Below are 17,605 nucleotides of genomic sequence, written 5' to 3' on the forward strand. Positions count from 1 at the left end.
TCCCAACTCTATCTCCCAGTTTTGGTTAGTGTGCCTTGGGAGTTTCAACCCATTCCATTATAATTATTATTAATATTACTACCACAACAGTAAATTCCTAGAACTTTTTATGTCTTCTTAGGAAGAAGAGTAAAAGTTAAATTCAGTATTATATCCATGATAACAGTTGTTTAGCTTTCTAGATACTCTAGATACTCATAGCTACTTTTTCATACTCATAGCTAGTTTTCCCATGCCTGAGTCTTTATTTTGAATAAATAGCAATTTTTTCCCTAGTATATCAGCATGTCAGTTTTCAGAGTAAATTTTAAGTATTAGATTTTTCAAATAGTTTTAAGCATTTAATGAAGGCACAAGCATACCATTTTAGAATTCACCTTGTCTTCAGTCCTAGAAGGAACCTAAATAGGAAGGAAATCTAAAAAAGAATGGATATATATATACGTATAACTGATTCACTTTGCAGAAACTAATACAACTTTGTAAGGCAAGTATACGCCAATCAAAACAATTTAAATAAATTGCATGATTTTCTTAGTAGCATGATGAAATCTCACACTGTCCTTCTAGGAATGTTGATCACCCCTTTGTCCAGCATATCCCGTGCACTAGTCACTTAGCAGTCCTCTCAGTTATCAGATGGACTGTTGAAGTATCATAGTGCTTGTGTTCAGGTAACCCTGCTACTGCTAAGTCGCTTCAGTCGTGTCCGACTCTGCGCGACCCCATAGACGGCAGCCCACCAGGCTCCACCGTCCCTGGGATTCTCCAGGCAAGAACACTGGAGTGGGTTGCCATTTCCTTCTCCAGTGCATGAAAGGGAAAAGTGAAAGTGAAGCTGCTCAGTCGTGTCCGACTCTTAGCGACCCCATGGACTGTAGCCTACCAGGCTCCTCTGTCCGTGGGATTTTCCAGGCAAGAGTACTGGAGTGGGTTGCTATTTCCTTCTCCATCGGGTAACCCTAATTTTACTTAATAATTGTCCCAAATCACAAGAGTAGTGCCGCTGGCAATTTGGGTATGCCAAAGAAAAGTTGTAAAGTGCTTCCTTTAAGTGAAAAGGTGAAAGCTCTTGACTTAATGAGGGAAAAAAATTGTATGCTGAGATTGCTAAGGTCTGGATAAAAATGAATCTCCTATTTGTGAAGAAGGAAAAAGAAATGCATGCAGGATTTGCTGTTGACCCCCAAAACTGCAAAAGTTACAGCCACAGTGCATGATAAGTGCTTAGTGAAGTGGAAAAGGCATTGAATTTGTGTTTTGAGTGAAGTGACATTCACATAACTTTTATTACAGTATATTGTTATAATTGTTTTACTATTGTTAATTTCTTACTGTGCCTGATTTACAAATTAAACTTTACCATAGGTATGTATGTAAAGGGAAAAACATAGTATATATAGGTTATGGCACTATATATAGGATATGGCACTATCCATAATTTCAGGCATTGACTGGTGGCCTTGGAATGTATCCCTCTGGGAGAAGGTGGCGGGAGGAGAAACTATTGTATTACAGATTGGTCTGTTCTTATTTCTGCTAATTTATTAGCAGTTTATACTTATTATTGAGCATTTCATTAGGTTCTTAAGAAATGAGATTGTGTAAACCTGCACATACTTTGCCATCTTTCCATGCAGTTGTCCCAGTTTATTCATTTTTGTTTTTGAGACCTTAAACTGAATGGCCAGTGAGTATTATAACTCCAAGCACAGGATTCCTGTCATTAATATCTTGCCAAATGCATGACTATATGTACTAATACATATTTGCTGAATTCAGTGGGTTTTGTGTCATTCCTAAGATACTGGGTATCTTTGTCAGCTCTTGTTATTGAGGAATATTTCCTTCTTTTTTTCTCTTATAAAATATCAAATAAAATGGTAGTTTGTATATGAATTTTTAATTTATATATTTCTCATAGAAGGTACTGTAGATAAAGATACTTGATGTCTTTGGTCTGAATGAATTTATATTTTCTGAAATACATTTCTTATGTTTATATGATCAAAGACTGATTGGAACAGTTATATTCAGTGATAAGAGATGCTGTAAATCTAGACTTATAAGTTCTAAGCTCCTTTAGGTTAAAATATTGTATTAATTTACCAAGTATAGCAGAATGCAACTGTATGGTTCATCACCTAGAAATTTCTAGGTGTGGGAAATAAAATTTATATGTAAGAAACAAGCTAAAACAAGTCTAAGACCATGTATGCCCAAGTACATGATTTCCTCTAAAAATTCTAAGCAGCAGTAAATGTTTAGAAAATTATAATGAATATAATTTACTTTTGATTTGAGCTCTTTTTTTTTTAAGCTAAAATCTCACATTAAAAAGTTCTGCAGCATAACAGAAATCAGGATTGGAAATTATTAACTTAAAAATTGAATGGATTTTTAACCTTCATTAGGATATGTCATGTAGCTGCTGCCTTAAAATTTAAGTTCCTATACACAATGGGATGTTACTCAGCCATTAAAAAAATACATTTGAATCGGTTCTACTGAGATGGATGAAACTGGAGCCCATTATACAGAGTGAAGTAAGCCAGAAAGAAAAACAACAATACAGTATACTAATGCATATATATGGAATTTGAAAGATGGTAACGATAACCCTACATGCGAGACAGAATAAGAGACACAGATGCATAGAACAATTTTATGGACTCTGAGGGAGAAGGTGAGGGGGGGACGTTCTGGGAGAATAGCATTGAAACATGTATATTATAATATGTGAAACAGAACGCCATTCCAGGTTCAATGCATGAGACAAGGGCTCAGGGCCAGGGCAATGGGATGACCCAGAGGGATGGGATGGGGAGGGAGGTGGGTGGGGGGTCCAGGAAGGGGAACACATGTAAACCCATGGCTGATTCATGTCAATGTATGGCAGAAACTATTGCAGTATTGTAAGGTAATTAGCCCCCAACTAAAATAAATAAATTTATAAAAAAAAAAAAAGAAAATTTAAGTTCCTAAAAGGAAAAACCATATTTGTGAAACTTAATCTTTTCATAATTTATTGCCATATGCAGCTGTCATTTAATGTTTTTTGATGCAAATATTAGATTGGAACCTCCAGGACTTGAGGTTCAAGTAAATTTCAAAAACAAATATTCAAAATTCTGCTCTTAGAGTGATGAAGTAGAAGACTTGGTGGAAGCTGCTTTTTTGCAGAGAATAAATTTAAAAACCAAACTGTTTATCACTGAAAAATAATAAATGAAACTTTAACAAAAATATAAAATCTTAGTCTGCTTTGTGAGGTATAGATTATCCAGTGTTGTTATGAACCAATTAAACCTTTTACTTTGTATAATGTTATTATGGAAAGCAAATAAACTTAACTTTTTCTGCATGGAAGCATGATAAAAATTGATTTCATATTGAACTGCAGGTTCTTCTGGCCCCCTGCTGAAGGTCTATCCTGAAAATTGTGTTTAAGTGAATTTTCTGTTAGAGGGAATTTGTTGCTCCTGTTTATCAAGATGATTGCAACACCTTTGAAACACCCAGGAATTTGCCTGTCTTCAGAGACATCTTCTCAAAGGAGAAATATGCCCATGCATGCGATCTTTTTTGACAGCATTCCTTCAGGCACACTTACTCCTGTAAAAGATTTGGTGAAATATCAGAAATCCTCTTTAAAACTGAATAATCATAAAAAGAGTCAGTTTGTAGAAATGGCAGTTTTTAATAATAAAAATGTATTTCAGTCTACCATGCTTGCGGAGGCTACTCCCTCTAACAGTTCTCTTGATATCAGTGCTATAAAGCCCAACAAGGATGAATTTAAAAATAAAGCAAGCTATGAATCACCAGGAAAAATATTTCAAAGAATGAAAGAAAAAGTACTACGCAACAAGCAAGAACAAGCATCAAGAAACAGTTTTTTGGAACCAACACAAAATGAAAGTTTCACTCCTAATGGAGCTGAGGAAAGAATATTACAGCATACCTACCTCTGTGAAGAAAAGGAAAACAACAAATCATTCCAGCCAGAAAACAGTTCACTAAGAGGTTAGTTTTATTATGTGTTGGTTAAAAAGCTATAGCGTGTTTAGTGTTTATTGTGTCTGACACTTTTAGATACTCAGGGAACAGCAGTGAGCAAAATGAACAAAAATCTCTGCCCTAATGAAGCTAGCTTACATTAGGTGGTGGCAGACAAATCATTAAATAAGTATATTTTAGAATATAATAGAAATGATCTGGAAAGAGAAAGCAGAGTAAGCATGATGGGGAGAGTTGGAGCAGGTTTTAATTTTTCATGGGGTGGTCAGTGTTTCAATGAAAAGGTGGTATTTGAGCCAAAAAAACTGAAGGAAGCAATAGATACAGATAGATATCTTGTGGCTGGTACAAGTGCCCTGAAATAGAAGCATGCAGACTAGCTAGGAGATTACCAAGGAGTGAATGGGCAGCTGGGGAGGAGGGGATAAATAGGGAGAGGGTCAGATAATGTGTCTTTTAGGAGGGTCCTATAAGGGCCTTATAGGTAAATATAAGGGTTTGGGTTTTTATTGTGAGCAAATTAAGGAGCCACTAGAGGGTTTTGAGCAGAGGAATGTCACAGTCTGACTTATATTTTAAAAGTATCACTCTAGCTGTTAATTTGAAATAGTTATTTTAGTATTCCAGGTGAGAGATAGCATTGGCTTGGTCAGGTGGCAGCAGTGGAGATAATAAGGAGTTGCTGAATTCCAGATAGATTTTGGGTTTGGGGGGGGTTAATTTGTTTTAATATTTTATTTATTTATTTATTTGGCTGCACAGGGTCTTAATTGTGGCACATGCGATCTTTTAGTTGTGGCATGTGGGATCTAGTTCCCTGAGCAGGGATCAAACCCAGGCCCCTGTGTTGGGAGTGCATGGAATCTTAGCCACTGGACCACCAAGGAAGTCCCTTCAGATATATGTTGAGAGATGGGAGTATGGAATATAAGAGAGGTATAAAGGATGACCTGGGTGATATGTTTGGTTTGGGGTTTTTTTTGCTCAAGCAACTGTAAGGATGGAGCAGTTTAACTGAGGTGGGGCAGACAGAGGTGGAATAGTTTGCTGCAGCTGCTAAGTCGCTTCAGTTGAGTCCGACTCTGTGTGACCCCATAGACGGCAGCCCACCAGGTTTCCCCGTCCTTGGGATTCTCCAGGCAAGAATACTGGAGTGGGTTGCCATTGCCTTCTCCAGGAATAGTTTTGAGGACTCAGTAATTATGTTTCTTGTCATGTCAATTTTGATATGTCTGTTAAAAATTGAAGTGTAGATGTGAATTAGGCTGTTGAAAAAAATTAGTTGGAATTTGGGGAAGCGGCCTACCTGAGAAATACATTTGGAGTCGTTAGCACCTAAATGGTATTTAAAGCTATGGGATTAGATGGGATCATCAAGGAGTAAGTATATTATACTTGAAAAAACTGTGTATGTTGAAATGTTTTCAGAGAAAACATTTAAGGATAAGTTCTGGGGCACCCTGAAATTTAGAAGTTAGAATAAAGAGCAGAAAGTAGTGAAAGGCACTGAGAAGATGAGGAAGAAAAACCAGAATGGTAACTTCAGAAGCCAGTAATTGATAAAGATACTTTACGTGCATTATCTCATTTGCTCCTTTCAGCAAACACTATGGATATATGCTCATTTAATAGTCTAGGAAATGGAGCTTTTAAATAAATTAACGTCTGCTATGTGTCTCACAGGTAGTAAGTAAGTGGTAAGCTGAGAGTTAAATACAGATATCTATTAGAAAGCTCATGCTCTTAACTGCTACATAATAGATTGTGGGTATATTGTTGCAGTTCAAAGACAGTGATGTATTTTGACACAAAAGCAGTTTTCTAAGGGAGTTGAGGATGGAGGTAGGTGAATATACAAATCTCATACAGTCTAAGAGAAAAGGGAGAAGCAAGAAAAATAATGTACATTATAGCATGTTTTATATGTAAACTGGGATTAGAAAGAGGAAGAAATAACTGACTGCTTTGAGAATCTGCTGACTTCCTAGAAAATACAGATATATACAAACACAGATTTTGTATATAATTTTAGAGATCTTTTGGAGAGTCCCTACATGGATCCCTGAACTGAAATAAATGGCCTGTGTTCTGTACCGTGTTGTATGTGATTGAATTATCTACTCATCTGTACTACATTGCCCTGCCATTTCTAGTAGAATGATTTAAAGAAATAGAAACTTATCTATCTTTTATGACATGTCATTATAATAAAATCTTTATTTTGAGGTTTCTAAGGCCAAAGCAACATACGTATTAAAGTATAATCACTACCAGTTTTTTCAAGTATAATATTTGAAATTAAACATGTAAAATAATTCAGTTTTTCCTTCTCTGGTACAAATTTTAAGTCTATTACCTTCCCCTTTTTATGTGAAAGAAACTCATTTCTATATTCAAGATACAAAACTTTAACCATTTAGGATGTAAAGCAGAATAAAATATAAGCAATGCTGTTAGTTCCTGTTTGTCTAGTGATTAAGCCTACCAAATTTGTGTCTTTGAAGACCTGCTAAAGAGATATCAAAGAAGTATAAATTATGACTTAGTCTGCTACTGAATCTCAACATTTTGATTTTTAAATCCGTTACACCTGTTCGTACACATTTTAGAAATTTCCAGCAACCAGAAGAAAAATCAGAATTTTCAAGACAGGATGGCACTTGATATATGACCTTGACATATACATATCTGATTTGTGGCAGCATCAGAATTTTATTCCAGATCTCTAGGCTTCTAAGTCCAGTAGTATACTTGTGTCTAGAGCTGGCAGGTAATGTGGAGAAGTTTTTTAAAAATTCTTTCTCAGCATAATACAGTATAGAGAATGCATTGAAGATAGGAGATAATAAGGGCAAAAACTTAATGTAACTGTCATATATTAAAGTATACTCTGTTGGTCTGATCATTACTGAATTTAAGTCTTTATTCCAAGATTTTTAAAGGCATTTTTTTCTCTTACTGACTAATACAACTTCTTCCTTTAAAAAAGAAAACTCAACCTCAGTCCAAGAAGTTCCTCTGGAATCATCAAATAATATTTTCGTGCCGGTCAAGCAAAAGATTAAATATCAGCAGGAAAAGAAGGTGCCTCTGCATAATTTAACTTATGGTAAAGTGCTTTTTGTTTTGTTTTTAGTTTGTTATTTGAATGTATGGTTAAATGTTCTAGATAATTATTTTCCCTGTGTAGGCAATTAAAAGTTTTAAATTTTTCTGTTGTTCTCTTTTCATTTCATATGATCCATCTATAAAATTTGTTTGGTTTTGTATTTTTTGCAGAGCTTCCAGTTCTGAACCAAGAACATAAAAGTGTTGCAACTGCAAACAGGGCACTAACTAGAGCTCAGCTGGCTAGACAAATTCTTCACTCAAAGGAGAATACAGTTGCAACCAATAAATCCAAAAAGGACATGTTTGTTTTAGAAGACATTGATTCTACCTGTGAAAAGTCCCCAAATACCACTGTTGAGACTCTTTGTGGTCCTGATGTTGAGAATGGTGATCGACTACTGGTTTCTGGTGATAGTAAGATTACAACAGAAGGCACTTCAAAACAGGAAATTAAGGAAGGAAACGAGAAAACAATGCACAGAGAGACTGATTTTTCAGGTTCCATGAATGATACTTGTAAAATTGTGCTTGCAACTCCACAATTTCATATAACAGTACCTCAGAGATCAAAAACAAATGCCTGGAACCTTTCTCCAAGTATAAGCCAAACTATTACAAATGGAGTTAAAGTTAAGGTAGGAACAATTTTAAGGCAGATAAATACTTGTTTTCACCCTCATTCTTAAAGTGCATAAGCTCTTTTGCTCTCTCATTAACAGGTTCATTTTGGGTTTTTGTTAATATTTAGTGTAGAGGCAGTGTGGCCTAGTGAAATGAGCAGTGGATTAAAAGTAAGAAGACCCAGGCGTGAAGTCTTATTTTGCTCTATCACTAGTTGCATAGTCTTCAACTCCCTTTGGGGATGAATACTGAGGTATTCTTGTTCTTAAATTTTTTTTTTCCTGATTCTTGGTGTTCTATTAACAGAGCAATTAAAAGAGAAAGGAATTATAGCATCTAAAGATTTGAGAAGTTTTACTGTTGTCACACTGGAGTAGGAAATGGCAACCCACTCCAGTATTCTTGCCTGGAGAATCACATGGATAGAGGAGCTGTTCAGATGTTTGCTTTGGAATAGAATACTAAATATAGATTACTAGCAATCACCTTTATAGTTTATAGGAAATTGAATGCAACTCCAAATCAACTTTTAAAGAAAAAATGCTCTAATTATATAGGGAGAAGAGTGATGGTGAAATGTATACTATGTAACTTGTTTTCTCTAAGTTATTGTGTCTTTTGTGGCTCTGGTATTTTAATGGATACCTCAGGATTTTAGGTGGCTTTTTCCCCTAGTGGTTAAGATATTTGCCATAAGAATATTTAAAGTGTAATTGATTCTGGATTGTATTAGTAGAACAAACTGCAGTACAACCTCAGTTCAGTCTCTGTCTCCATCTTCTGTTTAATTACGCATAAGAGTTTTTACCTTATTGCTATATAAAATAGAATGTGATTCTTATGTAGATGAACACTATGACTCATTTGGATTACTTATATAAGTTTTTTCTTTTAATTTAATGTAAACTGATTTTGTAATGCACATGGTACAAGTAATATAAGAAATAATATATATTTCATTTTATGCTTTATCAGGTAGTTGAGCTACAGGAATGGATGATTAAAGTCATCAATAAAAACACTGCTATATGTGTAGAAGGAAAACTGACGTAAGTATAACTTTTCAGTATTCTTTTAGTAAAATTTGTAATAAGATACTTGTGTGTAAGAACTTACAAGGAGATTCATGACAATTCCCATCTTGCTGTAAAACAAAGACTTTCTAACGAGGTTATAAACTGATGGCAGAAAAGTAAAATGAGTATGGCCATTTTGATTGTAACCAGCTTTCTTGCTTTTGCAAGAAATTTGTTAACTCACATTATTTTTAAAATACTGACAGCTCAAATTTGTATGAATAGTGCTTTATTTTTTTCAGAGGTTCTATTAAGTGGGCTGGGATTATCTGCTTAATGATAATGATTGCTTGTAGTTAACATTTACTACATGCATTTCAGTCCAGAGTCTCACATCTAAATTGGGAAAACCAAAACCAGATATGTATTTACTGATCCAGAAAAGAAATCAAAATTATTTAACAGTGTGCCACACAGCTACATGTTAAGTAATCACTGGCACTTTATGGTTTTCCCTAAAATGAAAGCATCCTTTGCTAAGTGGGCTTTGCCTAGTTCTGCTTCTCCACTAGTTCCATTTCCTGTTCTTCAAAACCAATTTTCTTAGTGGTTAAAAACAATGTAATAAAAGGTTGTAATAAAACAGTACACGGTATCACTGTTAGAGATACTTACCTGAAAGTTTATGAGTATATAAAATCTGTCTTGCTCACCTTATTTCTTGCTTGCCTTGTACCCACTCATTTCCTTAATATCCAGAGGCAGCACTGATTTGCCTTTGTTGGAATCCCATTACTACTGCTTACTGACTGTATGACTTAGGCAAATTACTCACCCTCTTTCAGTCTCATTTTCTTCATTTGTGTTATGATGACAATAGCATGACCTACTTTTTGAATTATTTTGAGGGTTAAATGAGTTAATATTTATAAGACTGAGAACAGTGCTTGAGTACTATTTAAATATTTGTTAAATAGTGAAAGTCACTCAGTTGTGTCCAACTCTTTATGACCCCCATGGACTATACAGTCCATGGAATTCTCTAGGCCAGAATACTGGTGTGGGTAGCCTTTCCCTTCTCCAGGGGATCTTCCCAATCCAGAGATCGAACCCAGGGATCGAACCCAGGTATCCCGCATTGCAGATGCATTCTTTACCAGCTGAACCACAAGGGAAGCCCGAAAAAGAACAGAGGATGAGAATATTGTGTTAAAGTATAATATACGAATTTAATTCCATTTGACCAAACTAAATGACCTTAACTTTCTCTTTTATTATGCTTATATTTAGAATGTTTATTACTAATGAGTCAGAATGTTCATTTATCTAATATATTTTAAAATCTTGTTTTCTATATATTTATTCTTGGCTTCATTTAAAGAAATATAAAGAGTAGATTTATGGGTCAGTAGTTTGATGCTGCAGTTTGTTTTTTCACAGTTGGAACCTCTTTTGGTACTTTCTGAAGAGGAAGGTAAAGACATTTGGCTATATGGTGAGGGGGGAAAAAACCAGAAGAGTACAAACACTATTAACTGCATGAAAACTAACCCAGCAGAGGCCCAGAGGAGAGTGACAGGGAACTCATATTTTGGCAGTTTGGCATCAGTTGAGATAGAGTTGTGAGCTTTATTACCACAAGATATTTAGAGAACGCCTTGCTTTCTTGCTAATGATACATTTTATACTAGCCACATGGCTTGCCCACAGTACAGTTTCTTGGTACTCAGGTTCACGTCAGCCAGGAGGTTGAGTTCTGTTGCAGTGTTTGGCCCTCACATGTTTTGTAATTAGATTTAGCATTGTAGCTGGAGTGCAAATTTATTCCTGTTACAAGTTTATATGCATATATGTGTACATTGTGACTCTTGGTAAAATGTGAATATTTTGGCTTTAACTAAGCTTTTTTTTCTCCTAGAGACATCACCAACATATATTGGCACAGTAATATAATTATAGAACGGATTAAGCACAATGAAATAAGAACTTTATCAGGCAACATTTATGTACTAAAAGGAATGATAGACCAAATTTCCATGAAAGAAGCAGGTAATGACTGTCATTACTAATTGGCAGAATTACTTTACTAAGTGAAATAATTAACCATATTTCAAACCATATTTTTGCTTTTAATTAGGTGCTTTAAAATTACATGTCAACACTAAAAATTAAAAAATACTGCCAAAATTATGTAAAACTATTATATATGTTGATCCTTTATTATGATTTACTGTTATTGACAGTTTAAGTCCAGTTATTTAAAAAATATTCAAATGAAATTGTTCCTTATTTGTGAGGAACTGGTTATAAAAATATAATTTAGCTCCCTAATTCCTCTTTTGTTGAACCTGCCTGGCATAACCCTAGTCCTGATACAATCTTATTTTCTGTCTATGCCTAGTACACAGCTAATGTGACTAAAGAAAAACACCCCTGAGTAGTCTGCTTTAAATCTATGACTACCAGCAACAAATTGAGGTCTCTTAGTGCCACTTGGTATCCTACCGTAGGTCCCTAATGCATTCATTCCCCCATCATCCTCGATGACTATTTCGTATTTCTACATCTCTCCCACCTCCCTTTCAGCTTGGTGGGTGGGGGAACAAGGAGAAGACTTGAGCAACAGGAATAATCAAAAGAGAACTTTTCTGCCACATCTCTCATCTGCTTGTATCTGTACCTGCTTTTATTGGACAAGCCTCCCACGTTCCTGTCTGTGTCAACCTGTTTATACTTTAGTTCCTATTCTCTTTTACTCAAAAATATCACTCTAGTAATTCTCCCTTCTACCACAAAACAAAACAAAACAAAACAAAATTCTCTTTTGTGTAAAAAAAATCAAGGTTGTTAGAATGTATTTATATTTAAGAGATCATCAACTTAAAATAATTATATATACATGTTACATATTAACCTCATGGTAATCACAAACCAAAAATCTATACTAGATACACACACACATACACACAAAAGAGAAAGGAATCCAAACATAACACAAAAGATAGTCATCAAAGAAGGAACAAAAAACTACAAACACAACCAGAAAACAATGCATAAAACAGCTATAACTACTTCAAATGTAACTTTAGGTGTAAATGGACCAAATGCTCCCAATCAAAAGACAGAGTGGCTGAATGGATACAAAAACAAAAAGACTCCTTTCAAATCTAAAAATACACACAAGACAGAAAGTGAAGGGATGGAAAAAGGTATTCCATGTAAATGGTAATGAAGCCAAGTTAGCAATGCTTATATCAGACAAAATAGACTTTTAAACAAAGATTGTAATAGAACACAAAGAAGAATATTACATAAGGGTAAAGGGATCAATACCCAAAAAAAAGATATAACAATTGTAAATATATAGGCGCCCAACCAAGGAACACCTAAATACATAAATAACAAAGCTAAAGGTATCCCACTCACTGAATTCAAACTATGCTACTAAGCTACAGTAATCAAAATAGTGTGATACTGGCACCAAAACAGCCACATAGATCAACCAAACAGAATAGAGACCCCAGAAATGAACCTACATGTATTTGGTCAATCAATTTACAACAGAGGAGGTAAGAATATAATGGGGAAATGAGGGCCTCTTCAATAAATGATGTTGGGAAAACTGGATAGCTGCATGCAAAAGAATCAAACTAGAGTACTTCCTCACACTGTGTCCAAAAATAAACTCAAAATGGATTAGACTTAAATGTAAGATCTGAAACCATAAAACTCCTAGAAGAAAACGTAGCGAACCCTTTGACATATGCCTTAGCTGTATGTTTCTAGATCTGTCTCCTCAGGCAAAGGCAACAAAAACAAAAAATAAACAAATGGGACAACATCAAACTAAAAACCTTTTGTATAGGAAAAGAAACTGTCAACAAAATGATAAAGCAACCTACTGAGTAGGAGGACGTATTTGCAAGCTACATTGCTGATAAGGGATTAATATCCAAAATACACAAAGAACTCATACAATTCAACATCAAAAAAAGAAACAGTCCTATTAAAAAATGAGCAGGGGACTCCCCTGGCGGTCCAGTGGCTAAGACTCCATGCTTCCAATGCAGGGGGCCTGGGTTCAATCCCTGGTCAAGGAACTAGATCCCACATGCTGCAACTAAGAGTTCATATGCTGCAATGAAAGATCCCACATGCCACAACTAAGACCTGGTGTGCAGTAAAATAATTTTTTAAAAAACTGGGCAGAAGAGCTGATTAGGTATTTTCCAAAAGAAGATATACAGATGGCAAACAAAGATGCTCATCATCACTAATCATCAGGGAAATGCAAATCAGAAGCACAATAAGATACCACCTCATGCCTGTCAGAATAGCTATTATCCAAAAGATAAGAAATAACATGCATCGGTGAGGTTATGGAGAAAAGGTAACCCTTATGCCGTGTTGGTGAAAAAGTAAATTGGTATGACCACTATGGAAAACATTGAGTGTAGAGGTTCCTCAAAAATTAAAAGTAGAACTATCATGATCCAGCAGTCCAGTTTGGGGTATTTTTCTGAAGAAAACAAAAACACTAATTGAAAAGATAAATGCACGCCTGTGTCCACTGCAGCATTATTTATAATAGCCAAGATACCAAAACCGCTTAAGTGTCCACTGATGGATGAGTGCATAAAGAAGATGAGGTGTATACATATTACAAAAGAATATTATTCAGCCTTAAATAAAGAATGAAATCTTACTATTGTGACAACATGGAGGGACCTACAGGTATTAAACTAAGTGAAATCAGAGAAAGATAAACACTGTATGATTCCACTTGTATGTGGAATCTAAAAACCAAAGCAAATGAACAAGTCAAAACACAAACAGACTCACAGATAAAGAGAACAGATGCTTGCTGGAAGGGAGAGGGATCAGGGAATGAGTGAACTAGGTGGGGGAGATTAAAACATACAGAATTCTGGTTACAAATGAGTCACAGGGATGAAGAGTACAGCATGGGGGAAGGGTACGTAATCATTCTAATGGGTTCTGCAGTGAACAATATTCACAGTTATGATACAAACAATTTTTGATATAGTTAAAAGTATTGTAAAAATGTGGGGAGAGGATTTGGAAGGAGAGGTGCAGATGTTAAATCTTCATCTCTTATTTATAAATTTTAAAATTGCTTTTTTCTTTTTATTGTATCTATATGAGATGGTAGATATTAACTATTGTAATCATTTGGCAATATATATATATTAATAAGCCATCATGCTGTACACCTTAAACTTACACTGCGCTGTGTATCAGTTATTCCTTAAAAAAGCAGGGTGGGGGCAAACCCTCTTTTAACCACACTTCTTTCAGCCACTATTACTCTCATTTACAGCAAAACAGCTCAGACAGTTCGTTATACTTAGATCTATTTCCTCTTGAATTCTTTTCCATCTTTTTTCTTGAATTCTCTTTAATCTCTCCTTCATCCTCAGTTCTTCACTGAAACAGCCCTTATCAAAGTCACCAGTGGCCCCCACATTGCTAAATCCAGTGTACACTTGACATGGTAATCACACCTACCTTCTTGAAATACTTTCTTGAAATACTTTCTTGGCTTCTGGAATACCATATTTTCATGCTGCCTCACTCCCTTTTCCTTCATAGTTTCCTTGCTTACTTTTCTCTTTCTTCTTTGCCTCTAAATAATGGAATAGACTAGGGCTCTTTCTATACTCAATGCTGTGCTGATTTCTTTTAGGGTTAAATTCCATTCATATTTTGACAAGTGTCAAATGAGGAATACTCCCCTAGCCACTCAACTTATTTTCTGTCTGCTCATTTGACATCTCCACTAGGATGTCTACAGGCGTCTCAGAGTTAATATGTCAAAAACCTGATCTTCTCCATGTACTTCCACAGACTGTTTTCAAAATAGCAACTAATTCAGTCCTGTTAAAAAGTAAGTCATATTCTTTGGCTCCTCCACTCAGAACTTTTCTGTAACTTCCTATCTCACCCAAAGTAAAAGATCTGGTCCATAAAATGACCCCAAGGCTTTAAAATCTCTCCCAGCTGCCTCTGTTACCCATCTGAGTACTAAGTGGCCTCCTAGTTCTTGCTTCTCCTCATTTTACTTCAGCTACACCCATCTTTTTGTGGTTCTACAAACAAGCTAGGCATACTCTTGCTTCATAGCCTTCACTTTATTCCCTGTGCTTCCAGTGCTTTAACCCCATATTGCCACATTGCTCTCTTCATGTACTTCAGGGCTGTACTCAAATGATGCTATTTCAGTGAGAACTTGTCTGTCCTTTTTTGAAATGCTGCCTGCCCCCTTTCTCCTACCCTAAAATGAACACACTGATACTGCTATTCCTCTTAACTGCATAATTTTTCTCCATAGCATAAATGACCACTCTAACAAATAAGCTATATTACTTACTGGTTTGCTTTCTGTTTAGAAGGCAGCTTTCATGAAGGCAGATTTTTTGTTGTTGTTAACTGCTAAATCCTCAGTACCTATGACTGTGCCTGGCACATAGTAAGCAATAAGTATATATTTTTAAATTATTTAGTGAATGAATGACATCACTTTAAAATCTAGGCTTTCAGATAACTTCTGTTTGTTTATCATTAAATAGGTTACCCAAAATATCTCATAAGGAAATTTATGTTTGGATTTCCAGAAAAATGGAAAGAGTACATTGATAATTTTTTAGAACAGTTAAGGTAAAGTAGTTTTTAACTTTTAAAACAAAGGTTATTTCTTTTTTTTTGGTTGTGTTGGGTCTTCCTTGCTATGCATGGGCTTTCTCTAATTATAGAGACTGAGGGCTGCTCTTTAGTTGCGATGCGCGGGCTTCTCACTGTGGTGGCTTCTCTTGTTACGGAGCACAGGCTCTAGGTGCACAGGCTTCAGTAGTTGCCGCATGCAGGCTCAGTAGCTGTGACATGCAGGCTTAGTTGCTCCCAGGCACGTAGAATCTTTCCAGACCAGGGATGGAATCCGTGTCTCCTGCATTGGCAGGCAGATTCTTATCCACTGTGCCACTAGGGAAGTCCGTCCACCTTTTAACTTCTTAAAAAACAATCTTACTGATGTATAATTTACATCTGATAAACCACCCATTTTAGGTATAAAATTTGATGAGCCTTTACAAATGTATATACTCATATAACCAATGGAAAGTGCTTTTAATTTCTGCTTTTGGAAATGTCCATTTTGAGCTATCTTTGATCTTAGACTTTCAGAAGGCAGTAACACTTTACTGGAACTTCTGTCATGTGGAATAAATCTAAAAGGAAAATTAAACCTTTAACATATTTAAGGAGTCATCTGTAATCACCTACCCTTTAAGAGGCATGTAGCTGTAAACAGGAGTCTGACATTCTTGGTCCTTTTTCGTTCATTCATTTCCTCAGTAGTTATAAAGTGTCATCTGCTTAGCGGACTCTGTATCAGCACTGGGAAAACAAAGAAGAATTTGATTAGTTCTTGGCCTTAAAAAAATCTTTAGGTTGTGTAAGTTAATCTCATCAGAGTGTAAAGACATAACATAGGCTGGTAGTTTTCTTCTGTAAAGGGGCGATAGTATTTTCATGGGTATGCTGCTTCTGTCACAGCTACTTGACTCTGCCTTTGTAGTGGAAAAGTGACATAGTACAGAAATGAATGAGTATGACTGTGTTTCAGTAGACTTTATTTACAAGAACAGGCAGCTGGCAGAATTTGTCCTGTTATTTTCTTATATCAGCTTAAATAGGAAATACAAGAGTGAAGATAGTAAGAACTTGAAAAGTCATATTTGAATATTTTGCCTTAAGGTATCATACATAAGTTCTTTGTGGGAGGGAAAGGGTAGAAGCCATGAAAGCTTAAATAATATAAAGATGAAAGGTAATCTGCTAGGGAAAAAAAGCTTTATCTGAGGGAATTTATTTATTTATGGGTTTGGTTTTTTGGTTTTGTTTTCTGAGAACCTATATTAGAGAAAAAAATACTATTCTTGTTTTTAGGGCTTGTGAGAAGGAAAAAGGAAAGGCCAGACAAACACAGAAAGCTGAAAGATGTGTTCCTGACATTCAAAAATCAATGAAAAATGATGCAAGGAAAAATAAAACAGATGTCCTCCAAAGAGCCACCACCACTTATGACCTTGACTGTGATTCTTTGGGTATGTTTGCTCTTTTCTTTTGTTCATATTGTGGTATATTTTTAAATGAGCTCCACATTGTTTAATTGTTTACAGTGTATATATTACTGAGTTCTTGACTTATACTGCCCTAAAATTCCTGTTTTTTTTCACTAGTTAGGAGAAACTGCAATCACCTGTAGTCAGCATTCAGCCTACTTCATTAATTAATACCTTTTAATTAATCAGAGTACCAAGGACACTGATAAACATAGTAATGAAAGATGATTGTTGTTTCAGTTTTCATATGCAAGGTTTTAGGCTGCCAGCTTGCCTCAAACCTATATTATAGATACCTATATTTTTGTGCTAAATATTATTCCTGTTAATAGACAAAACCAATTTGTTTTCATGGAGGAAATGACGTGTATTTTCTGAATGACCATTGCTATGAAGGTAACTGGCAGAACTGTTCTGTGTCAATTCTTTACCAGAACTATAATCTGCCTCACATCTACCCGACCCCAAGATGAAATAGAGTATTTACAGCCTTTTCTAGATAATATAATGAGTAAAAGTTACTAGACCATGTTGTATAAATTTAGGCCATTTCTACCTTGACCTTATAACAAAGAGCTGTATAGAACTTCAAGAGTTCAGGACTGCTTCTGCCAAAAACATAACACCATACTGGATATAAATGTACCTGTATGTCATTCTTCCACTCCTACCACAACCTACTCCCCTGTTCCCACT

The 17,605-nt window shown here is 35.5% G+C and overlaps 2 protein-coding genes across 5 annotated transcripts in view; one reads left to right on the forward strand and one right to left on the reverse strand.

The window, feature by feature from the left end:
- The window catches only part of MIS18BP1 (MIS18 binding protein 1), a 48,627-nt gene that overhangs the window by 3,079 nt on the left and 27,943 nt on the right, over positions 1-17,605 (forward strand). For all 4 annotated transcript variants that reach the window (XM_081548457.1, XM_081548460.1, XM_081548459.1 and 1 more), the window contains exons 2-8: positions 3,404-4,026; positions 7,010-7,129; positions 7,300-7,766; positions 8,728-8,801; positions 10,687-10,817; positions 15,359-15,446; positions 16,734-16,891. In XM_081548457.1, coding sequence (XP_081404583.1) covers positions 3,495-4,026; positions 7,010-7,129; positions 7,300-7,766; positions 8,728-8,801; positions 10,687-10,817; positions 15,359-15,446; positions 16,734-16,891 — 1,570 coding nt within the window. In that variant the 5' untranslated portion in view covers positions 3,404-3,494. The remainder of the gene's footprint in view (positions 1-3,403; positions 4,027-7,009; positions 7,130-7,299; positions 7,767-8,727; positions 8,802-10,686; positions 10,818-15,358; positions 15,447-16,733; positions 16,892-17,605) is intronic.
- The window catches only part of FANCM (FA complementation group M), a 106,300-nt gene continuing 91,694 nt past the window's right edge, over positions 3,000-17,605 (reverse strand). Inside the window, exons 24-25 of the mRNA XM_081548451.1 lie at positions 16,068-16,181; positions 3,000-3,615 (exon numbers count right to left, since the gene is read on the reverse strand). Coding sequence (XP_081404577.1) covers positions 16,153-16,181 — 29 coding nt within the window. The 3' untranslated portion in view covers positions 3,000-3,615; positions 16,068-16,152. The remainder of the gene's footprint in view (positions 3,616-16,067; positions 16,182-17,605) is intronic.

The sequence above is a fragment of the Giraffa tippelskirchi genome, chromosome 12 (genome assembly GCF_054371585.1).
Source record: "Giraffa tippelskirchi isolate mGirTip1 chromosome 12, T2T-mGirTip1v1.2.pri, whole genome shotgun sequence".
NCBI classification, from domain to species: Eukaryota; Metazoa; Chordata; class Mammalia; order Artiodactyla; family Giraffidae; genus Giraffa; species Giraffa tippelskirchi.